This window comes from Caloenas nicobarica, chromosome Z (genome assembly GCF_036013445.1).
Source record: "Caloenas nicobarica isolate bCalNic1 chromosome Z, bCalNic1.hap1, whole genome shotgun sequence".
Classification (NCBI taxonomy): domain Eukaryota; kingdom Metazoa; phylum Chordata; class Aves; order Columbiformes; family Columbidae; genus Caloenas; species Caloenas nicobarica.
Window position 1 is genome coordinate 109,931,364 of NC_088284.1, and position 27,870 is coordinate 109,959,233.

General features: G+C 43.9%; 2 protein-coding genes across 4 annotated transcripts in view; both read left to right on the forward strand.

The window, feature by feature from the left end:
• SLC44A5 (solute carrier family 44 member 5) overlaps nt 1-8,070 on the forward strand; it is an 84,655-nt gene extending 76,585 nt beyond the window's left edge. For all 3 annotated transcript variants that reach the window (XM_065657118.1, XM_065657117.1, XM_065657119.1), the window contains 5 exons: nt 383-456; nt 1,568-1,638; nt 2,985-3,073; nt 3,668-3,752; nt 5,553-8,070. In XM_065657118.1, coding sequence (XP_065513190.1) covers nt 383-456; nt 1,568-1,638; nt 2,985-3,073; nt 3,668-3,752; nt 5,553-5,665 — 432 coding nt within the window. In that variant the 3' untranslated portion in view covers nt 5,666-8,070. The remainder of the gene's footprint in view (nt 1-382; nt 457-1,567; nt 1,639-2,984; nt 3,074-3,667; nt 3,753-5,552) is intronic.
• Nucleotides 8,071-12,663: 4,593 nt separating this feature from the next.
• On the forward strand, nt 12,664-27,727 carry ACADM (acyl-CoA dehydrogenase medium chain). The gene is made up of 12 exons (XM_065655912.1): nt 12,664-12,751; nt 15,783-15,882; nt 16,657-16,754; nt 16,861-16,930; nt 19,424-19,524; nt 19,611-19,691; nt 20,837-20,967; nt 22,115-22,223; nt 23,053-23,193; nt 23,274-23,369; nt 23,794-24,042; nt 27,331-27,727. The coding sequence occupies exons 1-12, from the start codon at nt 12,728-12,730 to the stop codon at nt 27,400-27,402; spliced, it is 1,272 nt and encodes a 423-aa protein (XP_065511984.1). The 5' UTR covers nt 12,664-12,727; the 3' UTR covers nt 27,403-27,727.
• The last annotated feature ends 143 nt before the right edge of the window (nt 27,728-27,870 follow it).

Sequence of the window (27,870 nt, forward strand, 5' to 3'; positions counted from 1 at the left end):
GGTTGGGCTGGATGATCTCCAGAGGTCCCTTCCAACCCCAACCACTCTGTGATTCTGTAACCCGGTGTAGGTCACTAGCAAAGCGAGAAGAATCTCTCAGCAAGTACCTTGTTTGTTCTGCTTGGCAAACTGAGCTTACTGCCTGCAAGATCACAAGGGCTGACGTGCTCAGCACCAGGTGATTTGGAGGGGGAAGGTAGATGATATTCTGTCCCTGCCTGGTGGGAAGCATTGAGAGGTAGCAAGTGATGGGGGGAAGTGCTTGGTGTTCATCCGAGTTTAAGGCCATGTATTAGAGCTCTGCATTACATGCAGTAAGATTGTGGCATACAAGGAGGTATCCTAGTTATTTAAAATACTTAACAGCTACTTTATTTTGCAGATTGCCATATATGGTAAAAACTTCTGCACCTCGGCAAAGGAAGCGTTCTTTCTGCTCATGCGGAACGTGGTGAGGTAAGGGGCCATCTCCAGTCCTTGGAAATGTTAGGATTTCCTGCTGTCGCACTCTGAAGACACATTTGTTTCCTCTGCCATGTCCCCTCCAAACATCGTTGTAAACTGCGGCTGTCCTCAGCCGTGGCCCTCACTTCTGACACACAGTGTGTGACCACGGGCTGGCCAGCACAGCCACCTCTGCCAAGCTGATAGAACAGCTCTGCCTTTGGTTCCATTCAGAGCATCATCTCACTCTCCTTGGTGCTTTTGCTCTTAGTCAGCAAGAGCAATAGATAAAAGCCAGGCATATAATTTTGTTGTTCCAAATGGAGATTTTAAAAATCTTGTATATTTTGCTAATTCTGAATTCTGACAGGTTAATGATGACTTGTTCTCTTTAATATTTCTTACTGTTTCTCTTTCGTGGTAGTCAGTGCTGTATATTACCATACCCATAGCCTTCAGTGCTGTCAAGAGGCTGATGATACAAAGCTCATTTTCCGTCCCATTATTTACCTGCAGTTTCTGATACGACAGGCTGGCAGGACTTTGAGCAGAACCTCCCTGCTGTTGCTTTCAATGGGGGCTGCAGGTTTACTGGCAGTTTTTCTGTCTACCTTCATCTGTGATTGTCTCCCTGCTTTGAGGCCTCCTGCCTTTGATGTTGTACCATGATCTCTAAAAATAGCAGATTTGTCATGTTATGGGGTCATGAAATGTGGCCAGATAGGACTGAGTGAAAAGAAGACCTACGAGCAATCTACACAAACATTGCTTCTTGTTTGGCGGTGTACTTGGCCTCTTCTGGGCTGGCGTATCTGTGACACTAGTGGGACAGCTGAAATGAAAATAGTGATGTTTTGGTTTGGTTTATTTAAGCCGCCTTCACGTGCTGCAGCAGTACCGCTGCATCAAGGCCTGGCTCAACCCGAGGCTCGGAGCTCTTTGCCTGGCGGGATTACGCTGTAACAAAGCCCAGCTCAGCGCTGGTTCTGCACTGTGTTGTCAGGCTGTGAAACCAGCAGAAGGCACATTGATCACATTCTGTCAATTATTCATAGCTCTGAGGAGAAAGACTATAAATGTCTGGTTTGTGATGGTTATGTGTCATCTGTCCTTTGCTGAACAGAGTTGCAGTTCTGGACAAAGTTACAGACTTTCTTTTGTTCCTGGGGAAAATTCTCGTGGCTGGTGGTGTAGGTAAGCTAACTGGTATTTTCTAAATGTACGTTTTATTTTCTGGTACCTACAAGTATGCCTGTCATATTGATATGTGCTTAGTTAACAGTTGGAAGTTCTCATTGGTCTATTTGGGAAGCTATTCCTGTGTTTCTAGGATTTGCAAGATTGAACTAAAATATATTTTACTCTTTTTTTTCCTCCCCCGCCCCTCCCCCAGTGTGTTGTTGACCTAATTGCTTTTACTGCTTTTGCGTGTGCTGCTGGCACAAGGACCTCTGCAGCCAGAGCATCATAGCGGGATCAAACCAGTTCACACTCCGTGCCAGCCCCAGTTGGTTCTCCTTTCTAAGAACTGAGCAGAATTGCAGCTGAGGCGCCCCTGGCAGCAGACAGTGTGGGGACAAGAGGTGCAGGTCTGCAGATGGACCCCAAGCTGTGCTACATTCAAGCCCATTGTAGCTATAAGCCACAGTAAAAGAAATAGAGTATCTCTAGCATCCTTATAGGGTTTTCTGAGTTATCAGTAAAAATCAAAATATATTATTCATGTTTTTCTGTGACAGAAAAGTTTTTTTTTTTTTAAATGAAGCACTTTCAGAAATTCAAGTTGGCAGTAATTCCTTATGGTTCTTCTGAATTGTCACAGCAGTTTCAAAACAGTATTTTACAAATAACCGTACTTTGTATTCTGTATGCTTTAAAAGATTAGTGATGAATGATATTTTAAACAAAAGTTGATAATTAGTACCAAGAACAGATCTAAAATATTTTGCATTGTTGTAGAGTGACTTTCAAGCTGGGGTAGCAAATTTGATTTGAAACATATCCTCTGAAATGTAAGCCATGAAATACTGAAATTAATTCATGTCTTTGTCTTCAAGAGTAAATTCTCTGTGTGATTTCTGTTGTAGATGCATTGGTCTGATCTAGTTGTGCTTACCACTAGTGCTGCCATTTCTCCTTCTATTCTGAAATAGTTGTATTTCTTAAAGCAAAAAAATTTAAAGCAGCAGATTTTTTTCTCAGTCTGTTTTGTAAAAGATCCACCCAACGGTCTTCGTTATCTCATGTCATTGTCTTGTTTGTCATTATTTATTAATTTTGCCATTAAATCCAGTAGAATGATGAAACAAAACAATTCATAAATAAGTCTCTCTGGGCCCGTTAATATCTTTATGGTGATTGACTCATTTACATATTTCATCTGTCAGAATAGAGATCCTGCAGATAATTAGTATTGACGAATTTGTTGTTTTCAAACTCTTATTTAAACCAGCCTTGCCCCTGCTGTTGTCTCCCCGCTCACTGGGTGTCAGGACCTCCGCGGCAGCACAGGGGTCACTGACGCTCTGTTCTCCTCGCAGGTGTCCTCGCGTTCTTCTTCTTCACGCGCAGAATTCCGCTCTTTGCGCAGGAGGCCCCCGCGCTCAACTACTACTGGGTGCCGTTGCTGGTAAGGCAGCGCCCGGTCCCTGGGGCCGTGCTCGGCTGCCCGGGGCTCGGCTGGTGGCAGCTCCGGTTGTCCTCACGCTGCCCCGTGGCACGGAGGTGGGGGCTGCTCTGCACTCGAGTCCTCCGGAGCCTCCAGGCCCCACAGTGGCCCTTCAGCTGCAGAAAAACGTGGTGTCACAGCTGCTCTCCTCAGCCCCCTGTCAGCAAAGGCTGGTGCCGAGGCACTGTGACACTGCGGCCTTACGATGCATCCCTGTCTCCTTTTGTAGCCCCCCGAGACCTGGGAACATCTCCAGGATGAGTGGTTCTTTAGTATAATCTGGAAGGAGTTCAGAATATTGTTGGCATATATATCTCTTTGAGGATTGAAATGGCTCCAGTTTGGCAGCTGGAAAACCAGTGGCTACTGCATGTTGGGACGTGGTGACTTGAACATGTGATCCCTTTCCAAGCAGAAGTAGCTTTTGGTAGAATTACAGAACTGCCATTAAATCCTCCCAAGTTTGCTTAGCAGACTAGGCTTCTGATTTGTATTAACGCTGCCATGTTGGTCCCAAACTAAATTTGGGGTTTTGTTGTGGTTTGGTTTTTGCAGACGGTCATTATTGGCTCCTACCTAGTTGCACACGGGTTCTTCAGCGTCTATGCAATGTGTGTTGACACACTTTTCCTCTGCTTTTGTAAGTACTATGTTTTCTTTCACTAATACCTGCAAGTCACTGGAAGAAGAGTAGAAAACCACCTTATCCGTTCTTTACAGAATTGTGGTGACATGCTAGCAGACTCTGAAAAATGAACTGCTTCTGCTTTTTAGACTGGCTCCTTGATGCATTCCTCAGTGCAGAAGTGTCTCAGTATTCAGATTTAATTAGTTTAAGTGATGGAAGGTGCCTGTGTGGCTCACAGGCTGTTGTTTTTCAGATGTTCCTTAACTTTCATTAGCAGTTTGCTTCTGAGTGCTTTGTGAAGCGCCCTGTACAGCAATGATTCACTCAAACCTCTCGTTAATAACCAAGTTATTCTTTGGTATATAGATAGTCCTTTGTTTTAAAGTTAATAACCCTGAACAAAGTGTTATGCTGAATCACCTTCAAATTTGTGTAAAATACCATTTAAAAAACAATCTGTCCCTTGGACTCCCCAATGGTGAGCAATCACAAGCACTCTCAAAGGGAGTGCTGCTCAGTGTGTCTGTCAGAGAACACTAAAATCACAAATCTGTTGGTCTCAAATTAGGACCTGATTAGAAGAAGAGGATGTACTTACTACAAAATACAACCTATTTGCTAGATTTACTGAATTAAAGAAATAAAGATACAATTTTTCTATAATGAAGGTCATTCTTGTAGGTCCAAGCAGAAGTTACATGGCAGTGATTGTTCTTGCAGTTGGTGAATTATCTGATAATACTAAGGCAGTACTGAAATAGTCACAGGCTTGATCTGTTATATGCACAGTGGATCACTGAGGGAAGGTGGACATGGTAATACTGATTCTCGTCTTACGATACCATAAGTTCGTTCTTTCACACTCACCTTCTTAACCCTGCTTCCCAAGGAACTAAGTTAGCAGTGATTCTGGAAATACCGGGTTGTCAGAGAGTCATGGGAACGAAAGCAGTCAGAAAACTGAAAAGCGATGTCTAGTTGAGAGCGATGCCCTGCTTATCTCAAGTTTTGGACTTTGGTTCTAGACAAACATGATCACAGGCAGACATACCCCTAATAACACAAAACAAATAAGCTAAACCATAAATAAATTAATTATTTTTCATATAATAAATTTTCATATAATAAATTTTTCAAACTAACAAAATGTAGAAAGTTTGGTGCACTGAAAAATTATCAGACTTTATTAATTTATGGCAAATGTGCAGGAAATACACTGCCATGGAGCTATGTGGAGGTTTTCATCCTGTCCCCTCTGGTCACTGCTCACATCTTGCGCTCTGGCCGTGCAGACGCAGCGCGGGGTGCGGACCGTCCCCCTTGCTGCCCTGCGACCGCTGCGTGGCATGAGCCTGGGCTGGACACACCGCGGAGTGAGTCGTGACCTTCTGTAGGAAAAAACAGTAACACGTCTGCCTCATTTTAAATTCATATTCTGTTTTGCTTCCCATGCTTCCATTCAGTAGACAGTAGGAGTTCACAGAGAATAGCAAGAAGAACCTGAAATGCCAGGCTTTGGTGGAGGTGTGAGGGTTTCTGAAAATTTCCACCTGTACTGCCAAACCAAAGAACAAAAAGGATATATTCCTGTCATTTTAAAATGGCTAGATGTTCGTGTCTCTGCTTTGTGTAAAACCTCTTCTGGTTTGAGAAAATAGAAATTTTGTAGTGTCCTTTGTCAACAATACAGCTAAATTGCCTTGATTGGGAATTTTTTGTAATGTTTGGTCTTTTGCTCTCTCCCTTCTTCAATTCTGTGTGTGTACGTGTGTGCTGTTTGCTCTTTTGGCTGCTTTTGCTATGTAAATTCAGGTGAAGACCTGGAAAGAAATGATGGATCTACAGCAAAACCCTACTTCATGTCAGCCAGCCTTCACCGAATTCTGGGGAAGAAGGAGCTAAGCCCTAAGAAGGCAGTGGGATAACACACGAGACCTCAACATCAAAACAGTGTCACTTTTAAGCAAAACGTGTATAAAGTAGGCAAAAGTAAAAACCGTAAATGATGCTTCTGGTTAATGGGTGATTCTTTTTTCCTTTTGCTTATATCTAAAGAAAAATGAGCAACATTGGTAATATTTAACTAGTTTGAATGCATAAACTAACAGCTGTGAAAACAAGGCCACGTTTTAATTTAGAGTGCCTATGAAAAGGAAAATGTAAATTTGAAGCTTTTTTAAGTCTATAATGATGTTTTAATAACTTTTGTAATACTAGTTGCTGCCTTAGATGACAGCAGTTTTGATAATGTTTCTTTTTATAAGTGTATATTTGTAAAAGAAATTCAGACAATTTTTTGAAAGCACTAACATATAACCTAATTAGCCATAAAAGATAGTTTGAGATGCTCTAGTTAACCAGGAGATGGTACTAAATTTGTAAATATGGTGCTATGATTGTATTTTTTTGTACGAGCTGGTTCACAGCTATTTAAACTGTGATTATACATGCATTAATGATTCCCTACACTGAAAAACGTAGTGATATTTTAATCACAGCCACAACTGCGTCTTTTAAGAAGTGGTGGTACCCGCAGGTCCCAAAGAAGTTGGTCACAGAGGATTATAGTCGATGCTTCTTCAAGTGACGTTTCCTGTGAGTTGTGCTTGAAAGGTGACATAACTGAGAGAAGGTCCCACTGCACGTGGTTTGTGGTTCACACAAATGAGATTTCATCGGGTACAAGATGGTGAATGTATCATTTTCAGCTGATGCCCAAGAGAGATGCGCTTGTGTTAATAGCCCCGTCTCTTAACGAGACTTTGATTGTGTTCTGCATTATGAGGGAGTTGAGCTTCACTGAAAGGAAAACCAAATGTGGTCTTTTTTTTCCTGGAAGGAAGTCTTGGCACAAGGAGTTTCATTGCTCTGCCTCGCTCGGAAGAGCTTCTTAACGAGACGTTGACCGACCGGGGCGCCGAGCGCCGGGGTGTCCTGTCTGCGGGTCTGCGGGCTCTGATGCTCACGCAGGGAGGTGTTGAGACATTGGACTCGAGTCTTCTCGTGACACAGGATGAATTACGTAGCTACTGAAAGATGCTCCAAAAGATTTAGTTTGCTTTTTATTTATGAAGTTTGCCCAATCATTAGTACAAAATCTGTTGGTAGCAAGCGCGTTAACATTGTGTTCAGTTCTGCGACCCTCCATCGGTGGAACTGTCACCGAGGTCAGGAGCAGCTCTGCCCAGGGAACAAGTCTCACCCTGGATCCCTTCTCAAGTCTGTTACTGCCATGAGCTGAGCCGAACAGGTTTTAATGCACTCGTCTCATGGAATCAGAACCACAGACGGGCTGGGGTTGGATGGGACTTCTGGCGATCATCCAGTACAGCCCGCGCTGGGCAGGGGCACCGGGGCGCCTGAGGACCCAGCCGTGCTGAGGCCTCCCCGTTTCCCCGTGTTCCACGTACCGAACGAGCCGCGGTGCTGCTGTCTGCTCCCCAGCTTCGTGCCGTTCCCCTGCCAGATCTGGTGCAGGCGCTCAGCGCCCGAAAGGCTTTTCTAGCCCCAGGAGTCCATTGGTGTCACAAAGAGAAAGGCAGATTCTTCTCCAGAAGATCCGAATGCAAGTTTCCGGGCAAAACTTACTGATGTTCCACATCCCAAAGTAATTTGCTCTGTAACTTGTGGCTCTGGTTGGCGGCTGTGACCGCCGCCCGGGCGGTGCTGGCGCAGTGCTGCTCGGCCGTGCCGGGGTGCCAGCGCAGGTGAGGGACCCGTGTTGTCTCGGGGATCCAGCAGGCACCGCAGCCCTGTCCCCAGAGCAGAAAGGAGACATTCAGTGTAGGACTCCAGTACTGTAGAGCAAAGGTGTGCGGTTTCAAACGTAACTACGGATCGTGGGCACCTTCTGTGTTGGGTAACTCCTCTGGAGGTGCCCTGGAGGAAACTTGGCCTTCAGAAAGGGCTGAGAAACCGGCCTTGGGAAAAATCCTGCTCTTGACTGATGGTTTTCATCATCATTCTTACATGCATGACATTGAATATGCAACCCCCTCCCATTATTCTAATATCTTCTGAGAATGAAGTCGGTAACTTTTTGGAGTACAAGTCACCATTCTGTGATTAAAAAAGCTGCTGGTCTGATTACTGTCCATGTGCTAAAAGTTTTTTTTTTTTTAATACTGTGTGATTAGTTTGCAGCTAAAGAAACTGCATTTAAGTAATTGATATTTCTACTGGACTTGAGTTTCTTACTGGGAGCTCAACTGAAAAAGCATATTTCTGAATACAGCGTGCTTTTTTATCATATGAATGTAACCATAGAGTTTACTAGGAATAAAAGAGAATAGAAATAGTATACAGTTATTTGATTAGAAGACTTTTGTAACAAACCTATGCATTTACTAAAGGAATTTCTAAAAGTTAAAGTTTTAAATTGTATTATTATTTATATACAGTAAAATATATATATGTATAAATTTGCTCCACTCACTATTTTGTGAAATTATTTAGAATGTAAGTGATCATCATTTCTGAGAAGAAAATTTAAAAGCCATTTTCTTAGTGATATAATTATGAGAACTGTGAAAATACTAAGCAATACCATGTAGATTTTGTAATCAATAAATTGAATAAATAAATAACAATGATTTAATATGAAGATTGGCTTTTAAAAAATAAATTGCTATTGGTGAATTAAATAGAAATTAATGCAAGTATTTACTTGGGAAAATATGACTTAAAATATTTTAAGACTAAGTTATTATAGTGGTTCCCAACTAACCCTGTGGCCAGAATCTGCAGGCTTACACCACAGAGGAAGTGCTAGTAGTGACATTTATGAATTTGGACACTTGCTTTGTTGCTTGATTTAGTATAAAATGTAAAGTTCCATTCTTCAGAGAGTGGAACATGCGGCTATTTATAACACAGTAAAATATGTCATACAGGCTTTGCTGCTAAGCCCATGAGAGTTGGTGCTGCGGGACCCCCAGTGCTTTGGGACCCCCCCGGTGCTGTGGGATCCCCGGTGCTGTGGGACCCCCCGGTGCTGCGGGACCCCCGGTGCTGCGGGACCCCCCGGTGCTGTGGGATCCCCGGTGCTGCGGGACCCCCCGGTGCTGCGGGACCCCCGGTGCTGCGGGATCCCCGGTGCTGCGGGACCCCCCGGTGCTGCGGGACCCCCCGGTGCTGCGGGACCCCCCGGTGCTGCGGGACCCCCCGGTGCTGCGGGATCCCCGGTGCTGCGGGACCCCCGGTGCTGCGGGACCCCCCGGTGCTGCGGGACCCCCCGGTGCTGCGGGATCCCCGGTGCTGCGGGACCCCCCGGTGCTGCGGGACCCCCGGTGCTGCGGGATCCCCGGTGCTGCGGGACCCCCGGTGCTGCGGGATCCCCAGTGCTGCGGGACCCCCCGGTGCTGCGGGACCCCCGGTGCTGCGGGATCCCCGGTGCTGCGGGACCCCCAGTGCTGCGGGATCCCCGGTGCTGCGGGATCCCCGGTGCTGCGGGACCCCCGGTGCTGCGGGACCCCCCGGTGCTGCGGGACCCCTAGTGCTGCCACTCGCGGGGCTCAGCCGGTCGCCGGGCGCTGCGGGAGCAGCTCTGGCGGGGCAGCAGGACATGGGCAGAGCAAACTGAGCAAACTCTTGTGAGGATCTCGAACAAGCAGAGCGTAGAAACTGAGACAGTGGAAACACCCGCGGTCGTACCCACACAATCCATTTTGGTTTAGTTCAAGTTGGATTCATTGTGTCTCTGTATGGCATGTTAATGGGTGGCTTTCATTTACATGTTTTATACCAAAGTTTTAATGTCAAGCCTTCAAATGTTAAGAAAAAAAAAAAATAGAGAAAGTGACCCCAGAAAACAAGAAAGATGGGATCACTTTTTACGCTGAGGGGGTTTTTTTCCACGTAGTATTCAGTAGCTGATTCTTGGGCGTTACAAGGATGCTGAATAGTCTTTTAAACATTAGTATTTAAAAGTACGAAATATTTTACTGTTGCACGTTCTGCTGTAGAACAGGAAAAATATTTTGGCAGACGCAATGTCAAGCTGGTTCTGGGCCGGTCAGTGAGTATTGTTCTACAAATGGGTACTCTCAGAAGTGACCGTGAAGAACAGACTGACTGTGTTTGGTGACGCAGAATGTCCCCTGGACCAGTCACTCGGCCTGGACGCTGCGTCCTCGCTGACAAAGTGCCTTACTGGCTGTTGTTTTACCTGACTTGTATTTTGAAGTTTATTCACGTCATGTAGACTACAAAACAGAAAAGGCTACATAGTAAAAACAATACTGTCAATATTTCAAATTGATGCAAAATGATGTCAGATGTGTTTGAACTGCATGATGCAGCACATGAATTTCCCAGTGGCTGGTGTCAGGTCATGGAAGTAACTGCGTGATCTGCGAGAAAACACACGACAGTTGTGGTGTTGGAAGTAATTAAAAACAATGCAAGACTGTTCCATATTTAGTAGTAGATTTTTTTACAGCTTTAATTTGTGGTGTAGTGAGGTTCTGGGTAGGGCCTGTTCTGCTCTTGGTTACAATGGTCACACGCGTTGTACCCGTGTAACTGTGGGGAGAACTGGGCTCCTGCTGCTTAAAACAGAGGGAAAAAAGCAAATACATAGTATGTTACTGTAATACAGCTGTTGGTGTGTTCATAAACATAACTTTCACCCTCCATTTCAAGACTGGTAATTTGCTATTATGGGAGTGTTTTATAAATTATTCTAAATTTTTTAACTTTTGATACAGGTGATGATTTTTGAGATAATATGTAATTTGTACTGCACCGTAATCAAATTAGAAAGATAACTGTTTCTTCCTGTTTAAGTAACACGAGTGCTACTAATGTTAAAATCGTCTGTTACTCTATGCTACAAAATACCCACATGTATTTGTCCCAAATAATGAGTTGTAAAATCACAAAAGAGGCTCTCCAAGGTTCCAGAGACCAGAGGGAGGTTACTGTTCATTGATGCGATTGTTAAGGGTATATTATTATCTTGCCAAAACCAAATTAACGTGAGCACGACAGTTTGAGCTCTAAGCCCTGTTTGCTTCTGCTATGCAGAAATAGGAACGTATTTAAATATGTTTGATAACGCAGGTGTTTAATTTTGCTGTTCTGTCACTGTTTTACAGCTCTTGGGGATTGTTCTAATAAAGTTTCGATACAAACTGAAGCCGCCTGTTTGTGCCGCGAGGCGCCCCCCAACGGTGCTACCGCAGCGCCGGGGGCGGGGCCGCGACGGGGGGCGGGGCCGCGACGGGGGGCGGGGCCGCGCGGGGGGGCGGGGCCGCGCCGGGGGGGCGGGGCCGCGCCGGGGGCGGGGCCGCGCCGGGGGGCGGGGCCACGGGGGGCGGGGCCGCGGCGGGGGCGGGGCCCGGGTCCCGCCCCTTGACGGAAGGGAGCGCTTAGTTTTAGTTACAGGGGCTTGAGGCTTGTTTGTCGCTTTATTTATTTATTTATTTATTTTGAACTACGTAATAATAAAACGTGGGGGTTTTGGCTGAACCTGCTTTGAGATCTCATGCCAGACGAGATGTATTTTAAATCAGCCAAATGCACATGTTCAGTGTTCAGTCTGCGTTCAGCAGACGCAGTGCAGCCCGCTCTCCGGTCTGTGCAGCTCACAGCTCTGGTTGCGCAGCCTGGGTTGGCTCTGCTCCCTTGGCTGCCATGGGAAACGCTGCCGTGGGTTTGAGGTCACGGGTGGAGCCGCAGCCGGACAGTGTCCCGGGCCAGCGACCCGTGCAACGAGGCGTTATCTCTGCACGTTTTTCCGGCAGACAGGGAAAAAAACGATGCACAAGCTGTTCAGAGTCTGAGGGTGGACATGGGCAGAGGCAGCACTGGAGCAGCCACTCAGCGGGAGGCAGGACAGAGGGAGAATTTGGGCTGGAGGTTGACAGCTGAGGTATGAGTTGTAAGTCATTCCCTGTGTGGGTCACTCAGACCATGTTGTCACTGCCCCTCTTCACATCTTCTCCTTGGGCAGGTGAATGGGAAATTTTTTGACAATGTCAAATGCAGACTTGGGTGCTGGTATCTAAAAGCCCTACAGCCACACAGTCCAGTGGTTTGGTGTACCTGAAACTCCATTTAGAATGGGAAGAACATACAGAAATCTTCATCAAATACGTAAGTAACATAGTTATAAATTATGCTTATGCCTTTTATACAACTACCCTTAAAGCACAGGAGAAAAGCCCACTCTCAACTGTCAGAAAAAAAAACCCAAAAAGCACAAACCCCAAACCAAACCAAACCAAAAACCACACACACCAAAAAAAGCAATGAAGAACCAAACATACCAAGGTAATAATGGTGCTAAAAATATTTGGAAGACCTTATTTTGAATTGTTATGCAAAGAATGTTATCCAAAACCCAGCTTCCAGAAAAGTGCTTTATGCTTTCATAATTCTGTTAAAATTTCATGCTAAAAAAAGTAATTAACAGATAAATCAAAGTAGCTACTTGTCCTGAAAATTATTTTAATAAACTCCTAAATTACACTGCTTTAGAACACTGAAGAAATAATATTAAAAAAAAGTGGAATTTATGCACTGCCGACAATTTACAAAATCCAGCAAAAATACAATGAAACTCCTCACAGGGACCTTTCTGCTGACCAGGAGAAGACGCAGGCGGCTGGGGACAGCCCAGGAGGCTCCGTGTGTAACGAGCCAATTGCCCGAGCTTTGCGCAAACCCCGGTTTCGAAGGCCCCGGCGGCCCGGGCCGGTTCCGTGGGGCGGCGGCAAGTTACACACACAAACTCCCTCCGGCGGGCCGGGCCGCAACGGCGCCCAGCGCCGCAACCGCGCCCAGCGCCGCACACCCCGCGGATGCCCCGCGCGGCCGCAGGCCCGGGCTCCGCCCGCGGGGCCGGAGCGCCCAGGCCCGGCCCCCCCGCGGCGCGGGGCCAAGCGCCGCCCCGCAGTGCCCGCCCCGCAGTGCCCGCCCCGCAGTGCCCGCCCCGCAGTGCCCGCCCCGCAGTGCCCGCCCGGCCCGCGGGCAGCGCCGCCAAGATGTCCGCGCTGAGGGCCTGCCGGGTGAGCGGCCGGGCCGGGGCGGGCGCTCGGGGGACACGGGGCCTGGGGCGCGGGGCAGCTGGCGGGGGGCCGGGCGGGCCGGGGCCGCGGGCCCAGGGGCGCGGAGGGGCGGCGGCTCCGGCGGGCGCTGCGGCCCTGCCCGGCCGTGCTGGGCGGGTGAGGGGCGGCCCGCGCCGGGCTGAGCTCCGCTCGCGGTTCCGCTCGTCCCGACCCGCGAGCTGACCCCGAGTGTGTGGCCTCGGCGGCCTCGAGTGGCGTCGCCGCCGGTCGCGGCCCCGCGGCCGGTGCCCGGCCCGCTGTCCGCGCCGGAGGCCGCTCGGGGCGGCCGCGCCTGCTGCCCGTTCCGGCGGGGGAGGCGGCTCCAGCGCGCCGGGGCCGGCAGTTCGGGGTGTCCCGTGCAATGCGTTTCTTTAGGCGCGGCTGGCTGTACTACCCACGCTGACTTTTTTAATATGTGTGATGAATGTATTTGTTTGAACCGCCAATAACCTCCTAGCTTCAACCTAGCAAGTAAAAACCGCTCAAACTCAGGTAGTACCTTTGTTGAACACCCACACGGGCCTCGTTCTGGTTTCCCCCTTTCCAGAGTGGTTTGCGAGTCCCGCCGCGGGCCGTTCGCCGCGGGCCGTTCGCCGCGGGCGCCTCTGCAGCCGGCCGGGCCGTCGCTGCCCGGAAGCGGTGCGTTGGGTGAGGGCAGCCACGGCTGGCTAGTGCCGACCGCGGGGCGTGGGTGTGTCAAGTTCAGGCTCCTGACACGTCACCCCGGCAACAAACTGCGCTTGACCCCCCTTTTCATTTTGTTCTGAGTTGTGTGAGGGACAGTCAAGGTTAGTGACCTTAGTTTGTTGTTGTCCTGTCATCTTCTGTGACGTGCAGCTTTTCGAACGCGTTCTGTAGTTCTCTTGGCATGAAGGTAATAAAGGATGCGTCGCTTCCACGTGTGTCCATGTCATACCCTTCTTCTGACAGCAGATCATTCCGGTGTTAGTCCGGCCAGTTTAACACTCGTATTTCTGATTGTGGCAGAGCTTGTGCAGTAGTGCAAGGAAATGCACCTGGGCATCGCTGGCAGTAGCTCGTCTAATTGCCTGAGCTGGTCTGACTTATCTGACTGTTCCTCTGAGTCAAGAAACAGGGAGGTTGACAAAGTAGACAGGTGGTCATCCAGATTCTTACATGTGGCAAACCATGATCCTTGGTCACTTGATCACTCGTGCAGCTCCCAGGTACGAATTCCACCTGTCCATAGCTCTGTTTGTGTCGGGAGCGTTGAGCTTTTCCGGAGTAACCTTCAGTGTTGACCTTGGATACTGCTCCGGTACAAACCCCACAATAGATGTGAATTCTCTAGGATAAATCTGACAGCTTCTTTCATATAGGGTATCACTTTTAGCACTAGTTTGAATTCAGTACTTTTTCTAGTGTAGATGTAACTTTTTGTTGGCAAAGTTATGTAGGGCTCTGTCCAGGGCTGCTCCTTCAAAAAAAAAAAAAGGCGGGGGGGGGAAACAATTACAATCATCTGGCTTTTCAACCTCATCTTGTCTGTTTCCAGGTAAAATAAGGTATAAACATTCTGAAGGACTGAGGTCTTTCTAGGTGTTTGTTGGTGGTGTGTGTTTTGTTTGTGTCAGTAGCACAAAACCTGGCGAGGTCCCACGGGCAGCCCCGGACTATTTATAACCCGACCGAACAGTCCTATTCGGTTACACCGAAGCCTCCCCTCCCTGCCCAGCAGTGTGCTTGCTGCATTTCTTCACCCTTCACCTCTATAGGTGTTTTCGATGTCCTCTGGAAGTGCTTTTTTCACTGTGTCCATAGCTGTTATTGCCCGTGTTCTTTATGTTTCCTGCGGTGTGGATTAGGAGCCATCTCTGCGTGGCATTCCTGTTCGTCAGAGCACAGTTATTGCCACAACTTTATTTGGAAGCTCCTTGTTGCCGCGTAGCTTTCTGTAATGTCCTTGTCTTGTAGAGTTTCCAGTAACATTTCTGTGATATTTTTGCACTATTATGAGTCATTCAGTTTTTTTAATGTTATGAAATAAGTGGCTGATTTGATCACGCTTTTTTTTTTTCTTCCTACATTTTCATGTAAGAAAATCAAGTATAAGCTTTTTCTTAGTGTTTAAGCTAATTTGTTTTCACACAGAATTGATTTGGGTCTTTCTAGAAATGTATGCAATTGAATATTTTTCACTTTTTTTCCAAACATTTCAGAGATTCATAACTATTGAAGGATGAAAAAGAGTAAACCAACCTTTTGTAATCAAATTCAGATGTGTTTTTGCACAGTACTAAGGCATTCTGAAAAGAGTTGTAACAAAAATATTTGTGGGCCCTAAACTTAAAAAAGCAAAGAAAGCACATATAATGAAAAAGGATAAATTTGTGATGAGTATTAGGAAGAAAAATAAATTTCAAATAGTCTGCTGAGTTCTGTCCTGTTTGGAGTATAATAACAATAATCACTAAATGTCCAGGGCAGCAGCTTATTAAAAGAAAGCAGCCCTGAGTCTGGGACATTATCAAAATATCCTGATAGATGTTGGTTGATAGATAATATAACATGCGTTAATATATAATGTAACATGGGTCCCTGCAACTCAGTCTTGCTAAATCCGCACATAGGATAGAATATTCACTTGTGGGCAAGAAGATCAGATTTGATGCATGTGTGTATAGATGAAATATAGTGATGTCTCTGCGAACATAAATTATAATAAATAATTATAATAAATTGTAATTATGTTTATAGTTTTTAAATACTGTGCGGTACTGAAGGGGGTTTGTCCATTTGCTCTGTGCAACCCTGGGGTTCCTGGTGCTGCTCTCAGTTCACGTGAGTGCTGCTTACCACAGGAACTGAACTCGAGGTCTCAAAAAAATTTGTTTATCACTGTAGTAACTGTATTATACTTGATGTGATATTGTTCCTGAAGAGGAATTCTCCATTTAAAGTTGTGCTGCAGTTGGGCGAGTAGCTTGAGGAACTGTGAAAACCTTACACCTCATGTTCTTTTTCTCTTTAGCGAGTGCTCCAGACCATTGCAAGGCACGGATGGAGGTCACATTCTAGTAAACCTGAGCAAAACTTACATATCAGCAAACCTGGAGCTGGCTTTAGCTTTGGTAAGTATTACAGGTTTTGAAAGAAATAGAGCAATTAAGGGCAAATCGCAGAGGTGAAAAAGATAAAATCAAGTTCCACATGAATTTTAAATGGTGTTTATTCTAAATTGATTTCTATTATTTAAAAAAAAAAGGGGGGTTGGAAACCAAAATTACTTTCTTCTTCAGCCGGGGCAAGTCAGGTACGTCTGTAGCGTTTATGAGATTTTTCTTCTTTTTTTTAACTCGTATTTATCTTAAGCTTTTCTATTGCCAAAGTGTCTTATCTTTAAATAATTATCTCACATCGCCATTTACAATGTTAAAGTAAATAAATGTCATAGTTGAGCTTGCTTATAAGGAAGTGTCATAAAGAAATTAATCCTCCTCTTGGGCTATTACAAACATGAAGCGGATCTCGTGGTCAGCAGCCAGATGTTTGACACCGAACAGCCGGGATCCTCGGATGACATTCGCCTGCTCTTCCTCCATTTAATTAGCACAGCGTTCTCCTTGTTTCTTTTGGTAATAGTTTTGTGTTACACAGTGCTTTATACTCAGTTTTCAATATTTTGTGGATGATTTTGTGTGAAGCGTGTGCATTGTTGGTGCAGAGGTTTTCTCCCAGGAGAAGGACCAAGCGGAGCCTTTGCTTCCAGGAAGGGCCCAGCGAGTGCTGCTCTGGGGTGTCCTGGAAGGACACTCTTGGGTTTTTTTCTTCACTCTTAGTTGGACAACTGGCAGAATTAAAGATAGTAAAAAATTTGTGACAACTTCCTTTTTCTTTTTTAATAGAACTTACTGATGAACAGAAAGAGTTTCAAGCTACTGCTCGTAAATTTGCTGCAGAGGAAATTATTCCTGTTGCTGCCCAATATGACAAAACTGGAGAGGTAAGTCTACCGTAGTGTGAGGGCAAAAATTGATTTCTCTCTTAACTTGCGTAAAATTTAAAATACTGATTGCGATGAATCAGAAGGTGCTTTTTGCCTATTTCAGTATCCTTTTCCACTTATAAAACGGGCTTGGGAACTTGGTCTTATGAATTCACACATACCAGAAAGCTGTGGTAAGTAAACATTCTTTTAAATCTATAAAATGCAACAAAGAAAGGTCATTAGATTAGATTTATATGTGCAATTATGGATTCTGTGCAAAATAAAGAGTTGCATGCTTGAATAATCTAAATTTAATCAGTCGGCAGGTTGACACATACAAGTGTTAGTAGGTGTGGATGTAATCAGGAGACAAATTAGACAGATTATGATTTAGTAATTTATGACCAGATTTTCCTACAGTGATTGCAGCTACCTAATGTTCCCCTGGTGCTCTGTGTCAGCTGATTAGGCAGAGAAATTAGAAGGTCATATTTTGTTTTAGTCTCTGACACAAGCTGGAGCAGTTTAAGAGTTTATTCTAGAAAGAGAATTTTTCAGTTTACATTAGGTGCAGCACAGCAATGCTTTGGGAGTGTTTAGGTATATGAGTAACCGTGGAAAAAAGCTTAAATTATTTTCTTTTTTGCATTTATATTACCTGAAAAAAGAAGTTAGGGAATTATCCACAGCAGACCCTTTTTTTGGGAGACCGATCAGAGGTTATATCTTGTATCAAAAATTTAATAAATGAGGTTAAGGAACGAAGAGACAAAAGGAGCAATTGTGTGGACCAGATTTATTCAGCCACAAATTCTAGAGAACCTAAAGGCTGAAATAGCTGGACCACTGCAGTGTATAACCACTTGGTTATTAAATGAAAAATTATAAGTGGCGAATTGGACACCAATGATTATAAAGGTGTCCAGGGGGCATGTGGGAAAATACATACTAGCAATCCTGATACACCCATGTAAATAAAGAGCAAGTGAGAGGAAGTACAGAAATAGTGGACACGGGTAAACATGGTGCGGTAGAGAAGGGTTTTGTGGAAGGAGTCATGCCGCAGTAGATCATTGGGCTCCTCTGAATATCTGGGGTTCTCAATGTGTGAACAAGGGATGCCTGGTTGATATAGAATGCTTGAACTTCCAAATGAGTTTTAAAAGTCAACAGGCTTCGTAGTGGAAAAATTACCAGCACAGCATTGCTGATTCTTGTGCTGTTTGGAATATCTATAAATAAACTGGAAAGGGGGGTCAATGCTGAGGGGACAGTTTACTGGTAACATCAAGTGATTCAGTGTAGAAAAGATGAGGCTGGTGCAAAGCGCTGCAGGAGAAGGTCATGACACGGAGTGACGGTTAAAATGGCAAATGCAACTCAAAAAAGGAACAGTGACGCTCATATGAAGGGAAAGAAGCAATCCAAACTTCACAGAGTAGTGTCTTCTGAATTAGTTACTGCTTCTCAAAACAGAAATTTTGGGGTTTGTAATATATAGAACCATGGAATCACAGGATGGTTTGTGGTGCAGGGCCCTCCCCAGGTCCCCCAGTGCCCCCCCTGCCACGAGCAGGGACATCTGCACCAGCTCAGGTTGCTCAGAGCCCCGTCCAGCCTGGCCTGGGATGTCTCCAGGGATGGTTCAGCCACCACCTCTCTGGGAACCTGGGCCGGGCTCTCACCACCCGCAGGGCAACAATTCCTTCCTCATGTCTGGCCTTCTGTAAACGTCAGCATAATGCTCAGAAGTGGTCAAAACCATAAAATTTAAGGTCAGAAGGACCTTTAAGGGAATGAAGAAAAGAGCAGAAAGTATAGTTATGCTACTGCCTGAATCCAAATTTCACTTGCCTTTTTAATTCATTATGTAGACAGATCCTTCCATCTCAAAAGAGCATTGTGGAAGTGGAAAAGGTTCCTAAAGGATGACAAAAATTATAGAAGATGTATCTTCTGTGTGAGAAGGGATCGATAATTCACTGTCCCTTTCAGTGTAACTAGAAGGCATCAAATTATGTCAGCAGATGGCAGGTTCAAAGTAAATGAAAGGAGATGACTGTACATGCTGGGAAACTCATTATCCCTGGATGATATTGGTGCTAAAATTTTACATAAACTTAAAAACAGACGGAACAAATTCACGTAAGAATTGTCTGTCAAGGGTCAGCATAACAAAGGTACCAAAGAGTGGTGTTTGTGTGGCTGGGGGAGTCACCCGGAGGCTCAGGAAAATATTTGTGAGAAAGTAGAATTTTATCGTCCCTGTGTTTGTGTGGACTTCCCAAAGTGTTGGCTTCTGTCAGAAACAAGTTACTGCGCTGGTTGTCTATTATGGACACTTTTTTTTTTCCCCCCTGAAGTGCTGTGGTAGCTCAGGAGCCCTTTCTCTGCTTCCTAAGAACTCTTAATTCTCAAATGTAAAGTAGTAAGAAAACTGGAGTGGTACATTCTTGCCACTTTGTGCAACGGGTCCCACATTAACCACACAATTGCCCTGGAACTATGATACATTATTTTCAAATCACTTGTTACTTTTTTGACAAAACTTTATTTAAAAAACTTGCATGGCGATGTCTAATCAAATGCACATGGGGGAATCAGTTTTTGTTAATTAATTTGTATAAATCACTAGTATTTTACAATTTAACCCCATTTTAGTAAATGGACTCTTTCAACTGTAGGTGGTCTTGGCCTGGGCAGTTTTGAAGCCTGCCTTATAACTGAGGAGTTGGCTTATGGGTGTACAGGGGTTCAAACGGCCATCGAGGCCAATTCCCTGGGGGTAAGTTCTATCTTTTCTTACATCCCTTAAACTAGAATCTGTGCACTTTAAAAAGATGGATTAATGGTTTAAATATTTTCTTTCAGCAAATGCCAGTAATCATTGCAGGAAATGAGCATCAGCAGAAAAAATACTTGGGAAGAATGACAGAGGAACCAATGATGTGTGTAAGTAGAGCTGCTACACTGTAGAATATTCCTAAATCATATTAACCAGTATTACTCCTTTTCCTTTTCCTTTTCCTTTCCTTTCCCTTCCCTTCCTTTCCTTTCCCTTCCCTTCCTTTCCTTTCCTTTCCCTTCCTTTCCTTTCCCTTCCTTTCCTTTCCCTTCCTTTCCTTTCCCTTCCTTTCCTTTCCCTTCCTTTCCTTTCCCTTCCTTTCCTTTCCCTTCCTTTCCTTTCCCTTCCTTTCCTTTCCCTTCCTTTCCTTTCCCTTCCTTTCCTTTCCCTTCCTTTCCTTTCCCTTCCTTTCCTTTCCCTTCCTTCCTCCTTTTTCCTTTTCTCCCAGAAAACACTGATGTGTACCCAAAACTCAGCTCATTTAAGCTTGTAACTAAACAGCAGTGTTTACCAAAAGTCAGGGAATAGCTAATGAGATATAATCAATAAGCAAATAGAAGATATTACTTGGAAAATTGTCCCCATCCTAAGTCACTTAGCAAAAATTAATACCTTTTAAGAAGGAGTGTAGGCATTTAAGAAAAATACGAGATTTGTATAAGGAGAAACTCAACTTGGATGGGAATTAAACTCTATTTTTGATCTTAAATATTATATAAGCAGTACTTGTTACATAGAAAGAGGTAAAGATTCATGTGCAATACTTTAGAATCTGCAGAACTAAGCCTCATGAAATGAAGGACACCATGAACAAAATGTTACTCAGTGCTCCTACTTTCAGATTTTAAAGATCTTCAGCTTTCACATCACAGTTTGTGAAGCCCGAGGAAGTAATGACTTAAGCTTTACAGAACAGTTCTGTTTGATTAAAAGTTAAAGACAATTTTATATATTATTACGGATTTATAAAGAAAATTAACCCATATATGTTTGGACACTTGCTCAGATAGCTGTTGTGGGATTTTGGGGGGTTGGGTCGAGGGTTGGTTGGTTGTTTTTTGTGTGTTTTTTGGTTTTGTTTTGGTTCTGGTTTGTTTCGGGTTTTTTAATTTTTATTTTAATTTCATGTTTTGGGTTTTACCATGTAGTTCACTTAAAGCTTTTACAGATCAGTTTGATGCACATAGTCTGCAATAATTTGTGGTTGACTAAAAATAGAACTTTTATTCCTCAATATTTTGTTTTCTTTTAGGCTTACTGTGTAACAGAGCCTGGAGCAGGCTCTGATGTGGCTGGTATAAAAACAAAGGCTGAGAAGAAAGGAGATGAATATGTTATTAATGGTCAGAAGATGTGGATCACAAACGGTGGGAAAGCAAACTGGTGTGTTAACTCATGTTTTATTTTCTGTTGTTATGTTATATGGTGGTTTCCCTTCCAAGTTAAATCCTTTAAAGATCTGTTATAAATCTGGATGTTCATCGTGTTTCAACACACTACGCTCTAATGTCTGAGCAGTTTATCAGGATGGGCTGTAAGAACGCGGCCTCAGCACTGTGCAAAGCCTGAAAAGGAGCAGGGGCGGTGACACGGCGGCTCCTCGCTCCAGAAAGCCTCTTCAGTCTTGCTGCGCTCTGCTTTTCCTGCGGGGCAGGACAGCAACACCATCATCTGCTTTGCAAAGAACTCAGGAGGCTCTTGTTCCCGGCTCCCTTGCTGTGTGGTTGTGGTGACTGCGATTCTGCTGCTGATTCCGTTGGAAACCCCGTCACTGCTGGTGGAGCCAGAATCACGGTTGGGTTGTGGTGGCACATTTCACTGTCTGGAGGGAAGACGTTTTCCAGCTGTCAAAGAATCCAGATCCTGCTGGGGTGTCTATGAAGCACCCTTTATAACACAAAACTCTTTCAGCAAGTCTCATGTCGCACTGATTCACAACATGCAACATGCAATTCTTAATTCAAATGGAAAAACTATAAATTTCTCCAAAAGCTGAATTTTGTAGTTATGTATTTCCTTGTTCAAGGCAGATCCATCAAAGACAATCAGCCAGATACCTTTTGACATTACTGAACACCATAAATGTGATTTACAACTGTTTCATTTCTAAGATAGATACTGACTTAGAAGAATAAAACTAAGATCTTTGAAACCAGGTGATAACATTTTACGTGCCAGAATGTATTTTCTAAGCATTAATTTTTATGTACACGCTGTGAATAGGTTTCTCTTGTACTATTCATGAAGCTGATATCATGAAGACTTAGAATACATGGAAAAAATGGAGAATCTTTGCATGTTGATCTGGGGTGATTTTATTAAATTTAATTAAATCTTGGATCTTGGAAACTTCCTCTCGCTCCCTCTCGGTTTATTTTTAGGAGGAGCAAGAAAAGAGGCTTGTTAACTTGAAGATAGAATTTATTATATGGTAGAAATGCATGTAAAAACATTTAGATTTTTAGCTAAAAAAGTATCTGGTTGTTAATTGTGAGGACAAACTGCATCCCTCCTCTTTGTTTTACACCAGGTATTTTTTGCTAGCTCGTACCGATCCAGATCCAAAAGCTCCTGCAAGCAAAGCCTTTACTGGATTCATTGTGGAAGCAAATAGCCCTGGAATCCAAATTGGAAGAAAGGTGAAGACTGTATCTCTTATTTGACAAACCAGGAATCGTTGTTCAATTCTAAACCAGTAATGCAACAAATTACCATTAAAAAGACTGTTACGCAACTGAATATTTTCATAGGCTCGTGTACAATGATCTTTCCATTTTCACAACATAAACTATTTGTGAGACATAACTTAATTATAATTTTATTAATTCAGATAACGAATTATTCAGAATGACCTAAAGTGAGGTGGCTTTGAAGAGCTGCAAAGGAATCTTTGAGAACTATTCTGTTGACAAGTGCCAGTCAGTGAGAAGTGGTAGGTCTTGAAAGGATAAGGAGCAAGCTGGAGCGTTTTAACCGTAAATACACGCACAGTGAGCTTTAATTTTAGCGACTCTGGTTGGGGAAGAGGCCTTGGAGACACTGGTGTTAGTTCTAACAAAACCAAGGTACTGTTTTTATTAGTGGGCAAAACTGGATGCTGAACATAGGAAAGAAATCTGAAAACTTGAAAAGCTCATTTATTTATTTACCTGTAGGACACCTGCACTGACTGCATATTAGATTCTTGACTTTTTCCACTCCCATCTCAAAGGCTGTAGTCGAACTAGAGAACAGGCCGGACTCCAGCTGCGGAACAGATCTCATACAAGGGAAAGTCAAGTGCCCAGCTGAGATGGGCAACTGCTCTGCCAGAGCAAAACTAGTGTTTGTTGTGTATATGGTAGTTTTTAGATCAAGAGTTTTGGGGAAGGAGGCATACTTTATGGTTTGAGTAAACTAAAGGATGAAAACATATCGTACCTTTGAATAATGCAATTTCGTTGCACCTCTGTACATTTCCCTTTTCAGGAAATTAATATGGGTCAGCGCTGCTCGGATACAAGAGGGATTACCTTTGAGGATGTGAGAGTCCCAAAAGAGAATGTGTTAATAGCTGAGGGAGCTGGCTTTAAAATCGCGATGGGAGCTTTTGATAAGACCAGACCACCTGTAAGTATCGGCAATAACTTATTTATTAAATATAGCAGGAATTTCTGATTTTTTTAAATTCTGTGCTGTATTCGATTCAGGTAGCAGCTGGTGCTGTTGGATTAGCGAAAAGAGCACTTGATGAAGCTACTAGATACGCTTTGGAGAGGAAAACCTTTGGGAGAGCAATTGTTGAAGTAAGTAGAGACGGGGTGGGAGGCAGAGAGAGAATATAAATAAAAGCTGTCTTTTCACCTCAGGTGTATTACTACTGATTTTTTTCAAGGTTATTCCTTGATTCTTTTTAGTTTCCCAATCACATTGCCAATCACACCTCTTCCCAGTTCTAAAGAAATATGAATACACAGCAAGGTAAATACCAGTCTCATAAATAGTAAAGAAGAACGTCATAATTCGGTATTTAATCGCCATGACTAAATGGATTTGAGACTTAAAAATCTGATTCACCGTATGATTGTGAGAACCTGATCCGTATTCCGTAGAACTCGTGTAGTGCAATTTACGGAGTTTGTTGGAGGGATGCCTGGTTCAGGTTGTATTTTCTTGGGCGTCGCAGGACGCTGAGCGGGCCGCGCTAACCCAGTGTCCCCCCGTCCCCAGCACCAGGCCGTGTCTTTCCTGCTGGCCGAGATGGCGATGAAGGTGGAGCTGGCGCGGATGGCGTACCAGCGCGCGGCCTGGGAGGTGGACGTGGGCCGCAGGAACACCTACTACGCCTCCATAGCCAAGGCCTTTGCCGGCGACATCGCGAACCAAGTGGCTACGGACGCAGTGCAGATTTTTGGAGGAAATGGATTTAATACTGAATATCCTGTAGAAAAATTAATGAGGGATGCTAAAATCTACCAGGTGAGTAGAAGAATGTCCTCTTTATAGTAATGCATAAATGAACTAATGACTACTTAAATCATGATGTACACATGTTTTAAAAAAAAAAGTTTTTAGAGTGAAAGCAATAATCCTTCAATTTAAAGAAAGAGTCAGTCAAATCAGGCAAATTCTTGCATATAAAAGTCATCGCACTGGACCAACAACTAAACCCACGTAAGAGAAATAAATTGATTTTCCTTTTTTTGTTTTTTCTTTATTTTTCCCAATGTGGTAACTCTTTGAAACTCTTGGATTCTTTAATTTTGAAGCTTTTTAACCCTTAGAAAAAAAACACCATAGAAAAAACCTGATAAAAATAACAGTGCTTGCGTTAGTATTCTGTAAGTGGAAGTGGTTTATGTGTAATGCTATTCCTGACAACCCTCAGTGATGGAAATCCCCTGACCTTTCACGCATTCCCTGACTGACACCTGCCTGTAGCTTTCCTCCCAGCTTGAACACTAACACAGCTTCTTCACCTTTTTCCTCATAAACTGTGAGGGCTTTTTTGTTTGGTTGGGGTTTCTTTTGTTGTGTTTGTGCCGATTTCTTTTCCTTGTTTTGTTTTGGGTTTTTTGTTTCCGTTTGCTTTTTTCCTTTCTGTTTCCAGCCTTTTCATCATTTATTGCTGTGCCCTAAACATTCGGTGTGAAACTTTAGTATCATAAGCTGCATACAGTATTCTGGTCGAGCTGTCACCAGTACTGAGTATCCTGAAGTGATTATCCTGCATGTGTAGTATTAACAGAAGTGTGGCACAGCCTGGAGCGATTCGCCTGTTTTTTTAACATCAAAACCTGCTCATATTTACTTGTGTTTGGTCCATAGTTACCCGTAATGCCTAGGGTTTTTTCTGCAGAGTTACTGCCAAGAAATTATTCCATGTAATGTTGTAATTCTATTAGCATATTCTAATTGTCTTCAGCAAAACCAGTAATCTTTATCTTTTCACCTCTTTATGACGTTAATGGTGACTAGGCAAAGTGTATCAAAATAGATACCAAGAAATGCATGTGGACCATGACCTGTAATGCTGGTTCGATATAGCAGCTGTCATTGCAGGTAGTAAATGTTTCTGCTACAGCTGACAGAGGGTGCTGGACACTGGAACAGGCTCCCCAGGGAGGTGTCCCGGCCCCAGCCTGACAGTGTTCAAGAAGAGACTGGACAACGTCCTCAGACACACGGGGTGACCTGTGCAGTGTCCTGCGCAGGGACAGGAGTTGGACTTGATGGTCCTTGTGGGTCCCTTCCAGCTCAGGACATTCTGTGATTAAAATGGAAACTATTATTCTCACTAGCCAAGAATTTATTTTTCTTTAAGGAAAGAACCACTATTTTGGAATCTAAAGGCCCTTAGAACTAATTGCACTCCTGTGAGTGAGGAAATGAAGGATTAATTGAACTTTGATATGACTGTGCTTTTTTCCTGTCAGGTTGCATGATTTTCTGGAAGCAGATGGTGTGAGGGTTAGAACTTTATTTGAAACCTGAGATTGATTTTACAGGATCCCAGTGATTTAGGTTTTCCAATACACTGATCCATCACAAATGTATGGCTAAGTAGATTTTTTTTAATTGTTCAAATTAATTAGTTTTAGTATTAATTTTTCGGTGTTTTTCTATTCTACTTCATCCCCAAAAGAATTCAAGAAAGCCTTTTTTCTTTACAATTATTTTGTCCATGTTTCTTGATTTTGACCTTGCACTTCACTGTGTTGTACTGTATTGCTGCCCAGTTCCAGATGGTATATGCTTTTGACCATATGTTTCATGTACAAAAACTTGGTTTTCCAACTTTTCTTCCATATATTTTTACACAATTCTAATACTGTGTTTACTGGTAACATCTGTACATGTCCTCACTCTGCTGTAGGTTTGTTTGGCTTCAAATCCAGGCTACTCCGGTAGAAACTCTAACTTAGTTTCCTTTCCCAAGTTTGGAAAACTTCCCTTCTTTAGTTGTCAGTGATTCTGGAAACTGTCTCCATCAGCTTATAAACCAAACCCTTTCCTGTAATAACTCGGAAGGCTGTGAGTTTTGGTGTCTCTGCACTGGAGTTCCGTGTCTGCCTTCATCCGCACGTTTGGTGAACGGAGCAAACGCGCAGGTGCAGGAGCAGCTGCCGAGGCCCCGACGGCACCGCGAGCACTCGGACAGGCTGAGTTTGTCACCAGCCTGTTCCGTCCCTTGGGCTGTCTGTTCCCAACACACATGAAACGGTGAGGCTCCAGCTGTGGGCCTGGGCCGTTGCGTCTTCATTGGTGGGAAGCTGGTAACAGAGCAAGCGGAGCTGCCACGTCCATCCGCTCCAAAAGGCACCTGGTGTGCACAAAACACGACCTGCCCGGTGAGCCAGGTCAGTGCGGGGTGAGCAGCACCAGCCAGAGCATTGAACAGCTGCTTCTGAACCCAGAATCCGGAGCGAACACAGGTTGCAGTGTCTTTATTTTCAAAAGGCTTTGTAAGGTTCTTGGGAAGATTATTCCTATAAGTAAGTGAGAAAGTGAATTTGCATGAATTTGAACAGTTTCCCAAACTAAGTTTTGGCAGAACTGGGACCTGAAATACTTTAAACCCCTAAACGGTGTTGCCTCAGCTCTTGCATTACATTGCAGTGTACCTGAGGAGCATGGGGCTCCTTCAGCGCTGGAGTTTCATGTGTGCTTTGTTGTCTATCTTTGACTTAGAGCCAGGAAAAGACAGAAGAGAGGGATGATGCAGACTGTTTCTAGAAGAAAATGTAAGAATAGATGATATTTAAAAAAAAAGAAACAAAAAAACCAAAATCCCAAACAAAACTCTATGGGTAAGCATGCTAGTTAACAAGAAGCAATGGAAATAAATGGATCAAAGAGAGCATTTGGTATGACCCTGAAGGGGTAGTCAAAGGAAATACACCACTATTGCACAGGTCACTGCCCCCCTCCACCTACTGTTTTAAATCCTACTTAGCAAAACCTAAATTATGTATTTTCTTCCTCAGATAAGAAATTTTCCTCATCCTTCTTCGCCCACCATGTCTGTTTATTTTCATGAGAACCTTGAGTTTAGATAAGAGCACCTGAGAGAACAAGACCATCTTTCAGTATCTTGTATGTGATTTATTCCACTTAGCCCACTGTAGTTGCTCTGTCACACTGGAATTTTCAGTTTTCTGTGTCTTTCTGCACATCCTAATCCACACTGGATTAGTGCTATGAAGGTTTAAAAGAGTAACCTTTTAAAAAATCATCAGCTGACATTATTGTAATTCTTCTTTTCAGATTTATGAGGGAACTGCTCAGATTCAAAGGATGATCATAGCTCGTGAACATGTTGGCAAATTTAAGGCTTAAAGAAACATGTGAAGTGCGTCCAGTGCTGCTGTGGTGTTCTGTGTTCTCATGGAAAGAGGATTTTAGTGCATTACTCAATAAATTAAAAAGGCATTAAAAAAACCCACACACAAACACACTTTCCTTCAAAATCTTTTTATTCCGTACATTATTTAGCACTACTTCTGTTCTCCCTTTCTGAATTCCAAAGTGATTGGTTGTTCCAATACAGAATGGGCAAGAAATGAGAACCTCACAATGCAGTGTTTTCTCACTGTAAAATTAGATGATCAGAATGTTATTTCTGATAGTCACTGCTGCCTTCTAATAAATTTTTTTTAGACAAGTGTGGCTGGTTTTTATTCATTTTGTTTGCCACATCACTTAAATTGTATTTTGGGTAAGTTGTCCAGTGTCTGAATACATTAATCGCTGTACTTGATTTACTGCGATGCCTCCAGCTCAGTAGCACGACGGCCTCATCGCTCT

What these genes read in the sequence shown, in the direction of transcription:
- ACADM (XM_065655912.1), top strand. Translation starts at nt 12,728, where the DNA reads ATGTCCGCGCTGAGGGCCTGCCGG. An exon ending in GAATCCAAATTGGAAGAAAG is followed by an intron (nt 22,224 to 23,052) that starts GTGAAGACTGTA and finishes TTCCCTTTTCAG; the next exon opens with GAAATTAATATGGGTCAGCG. An exon ending in TTGATAAGACCAGACCACCT is followed by an intron (nt 23,194 to 23,273) that starts GTAAGTATCGGC and finishes TATTCGATTCAG; the next exon opens with GTAGCAGCTGGTGCTGTTGG.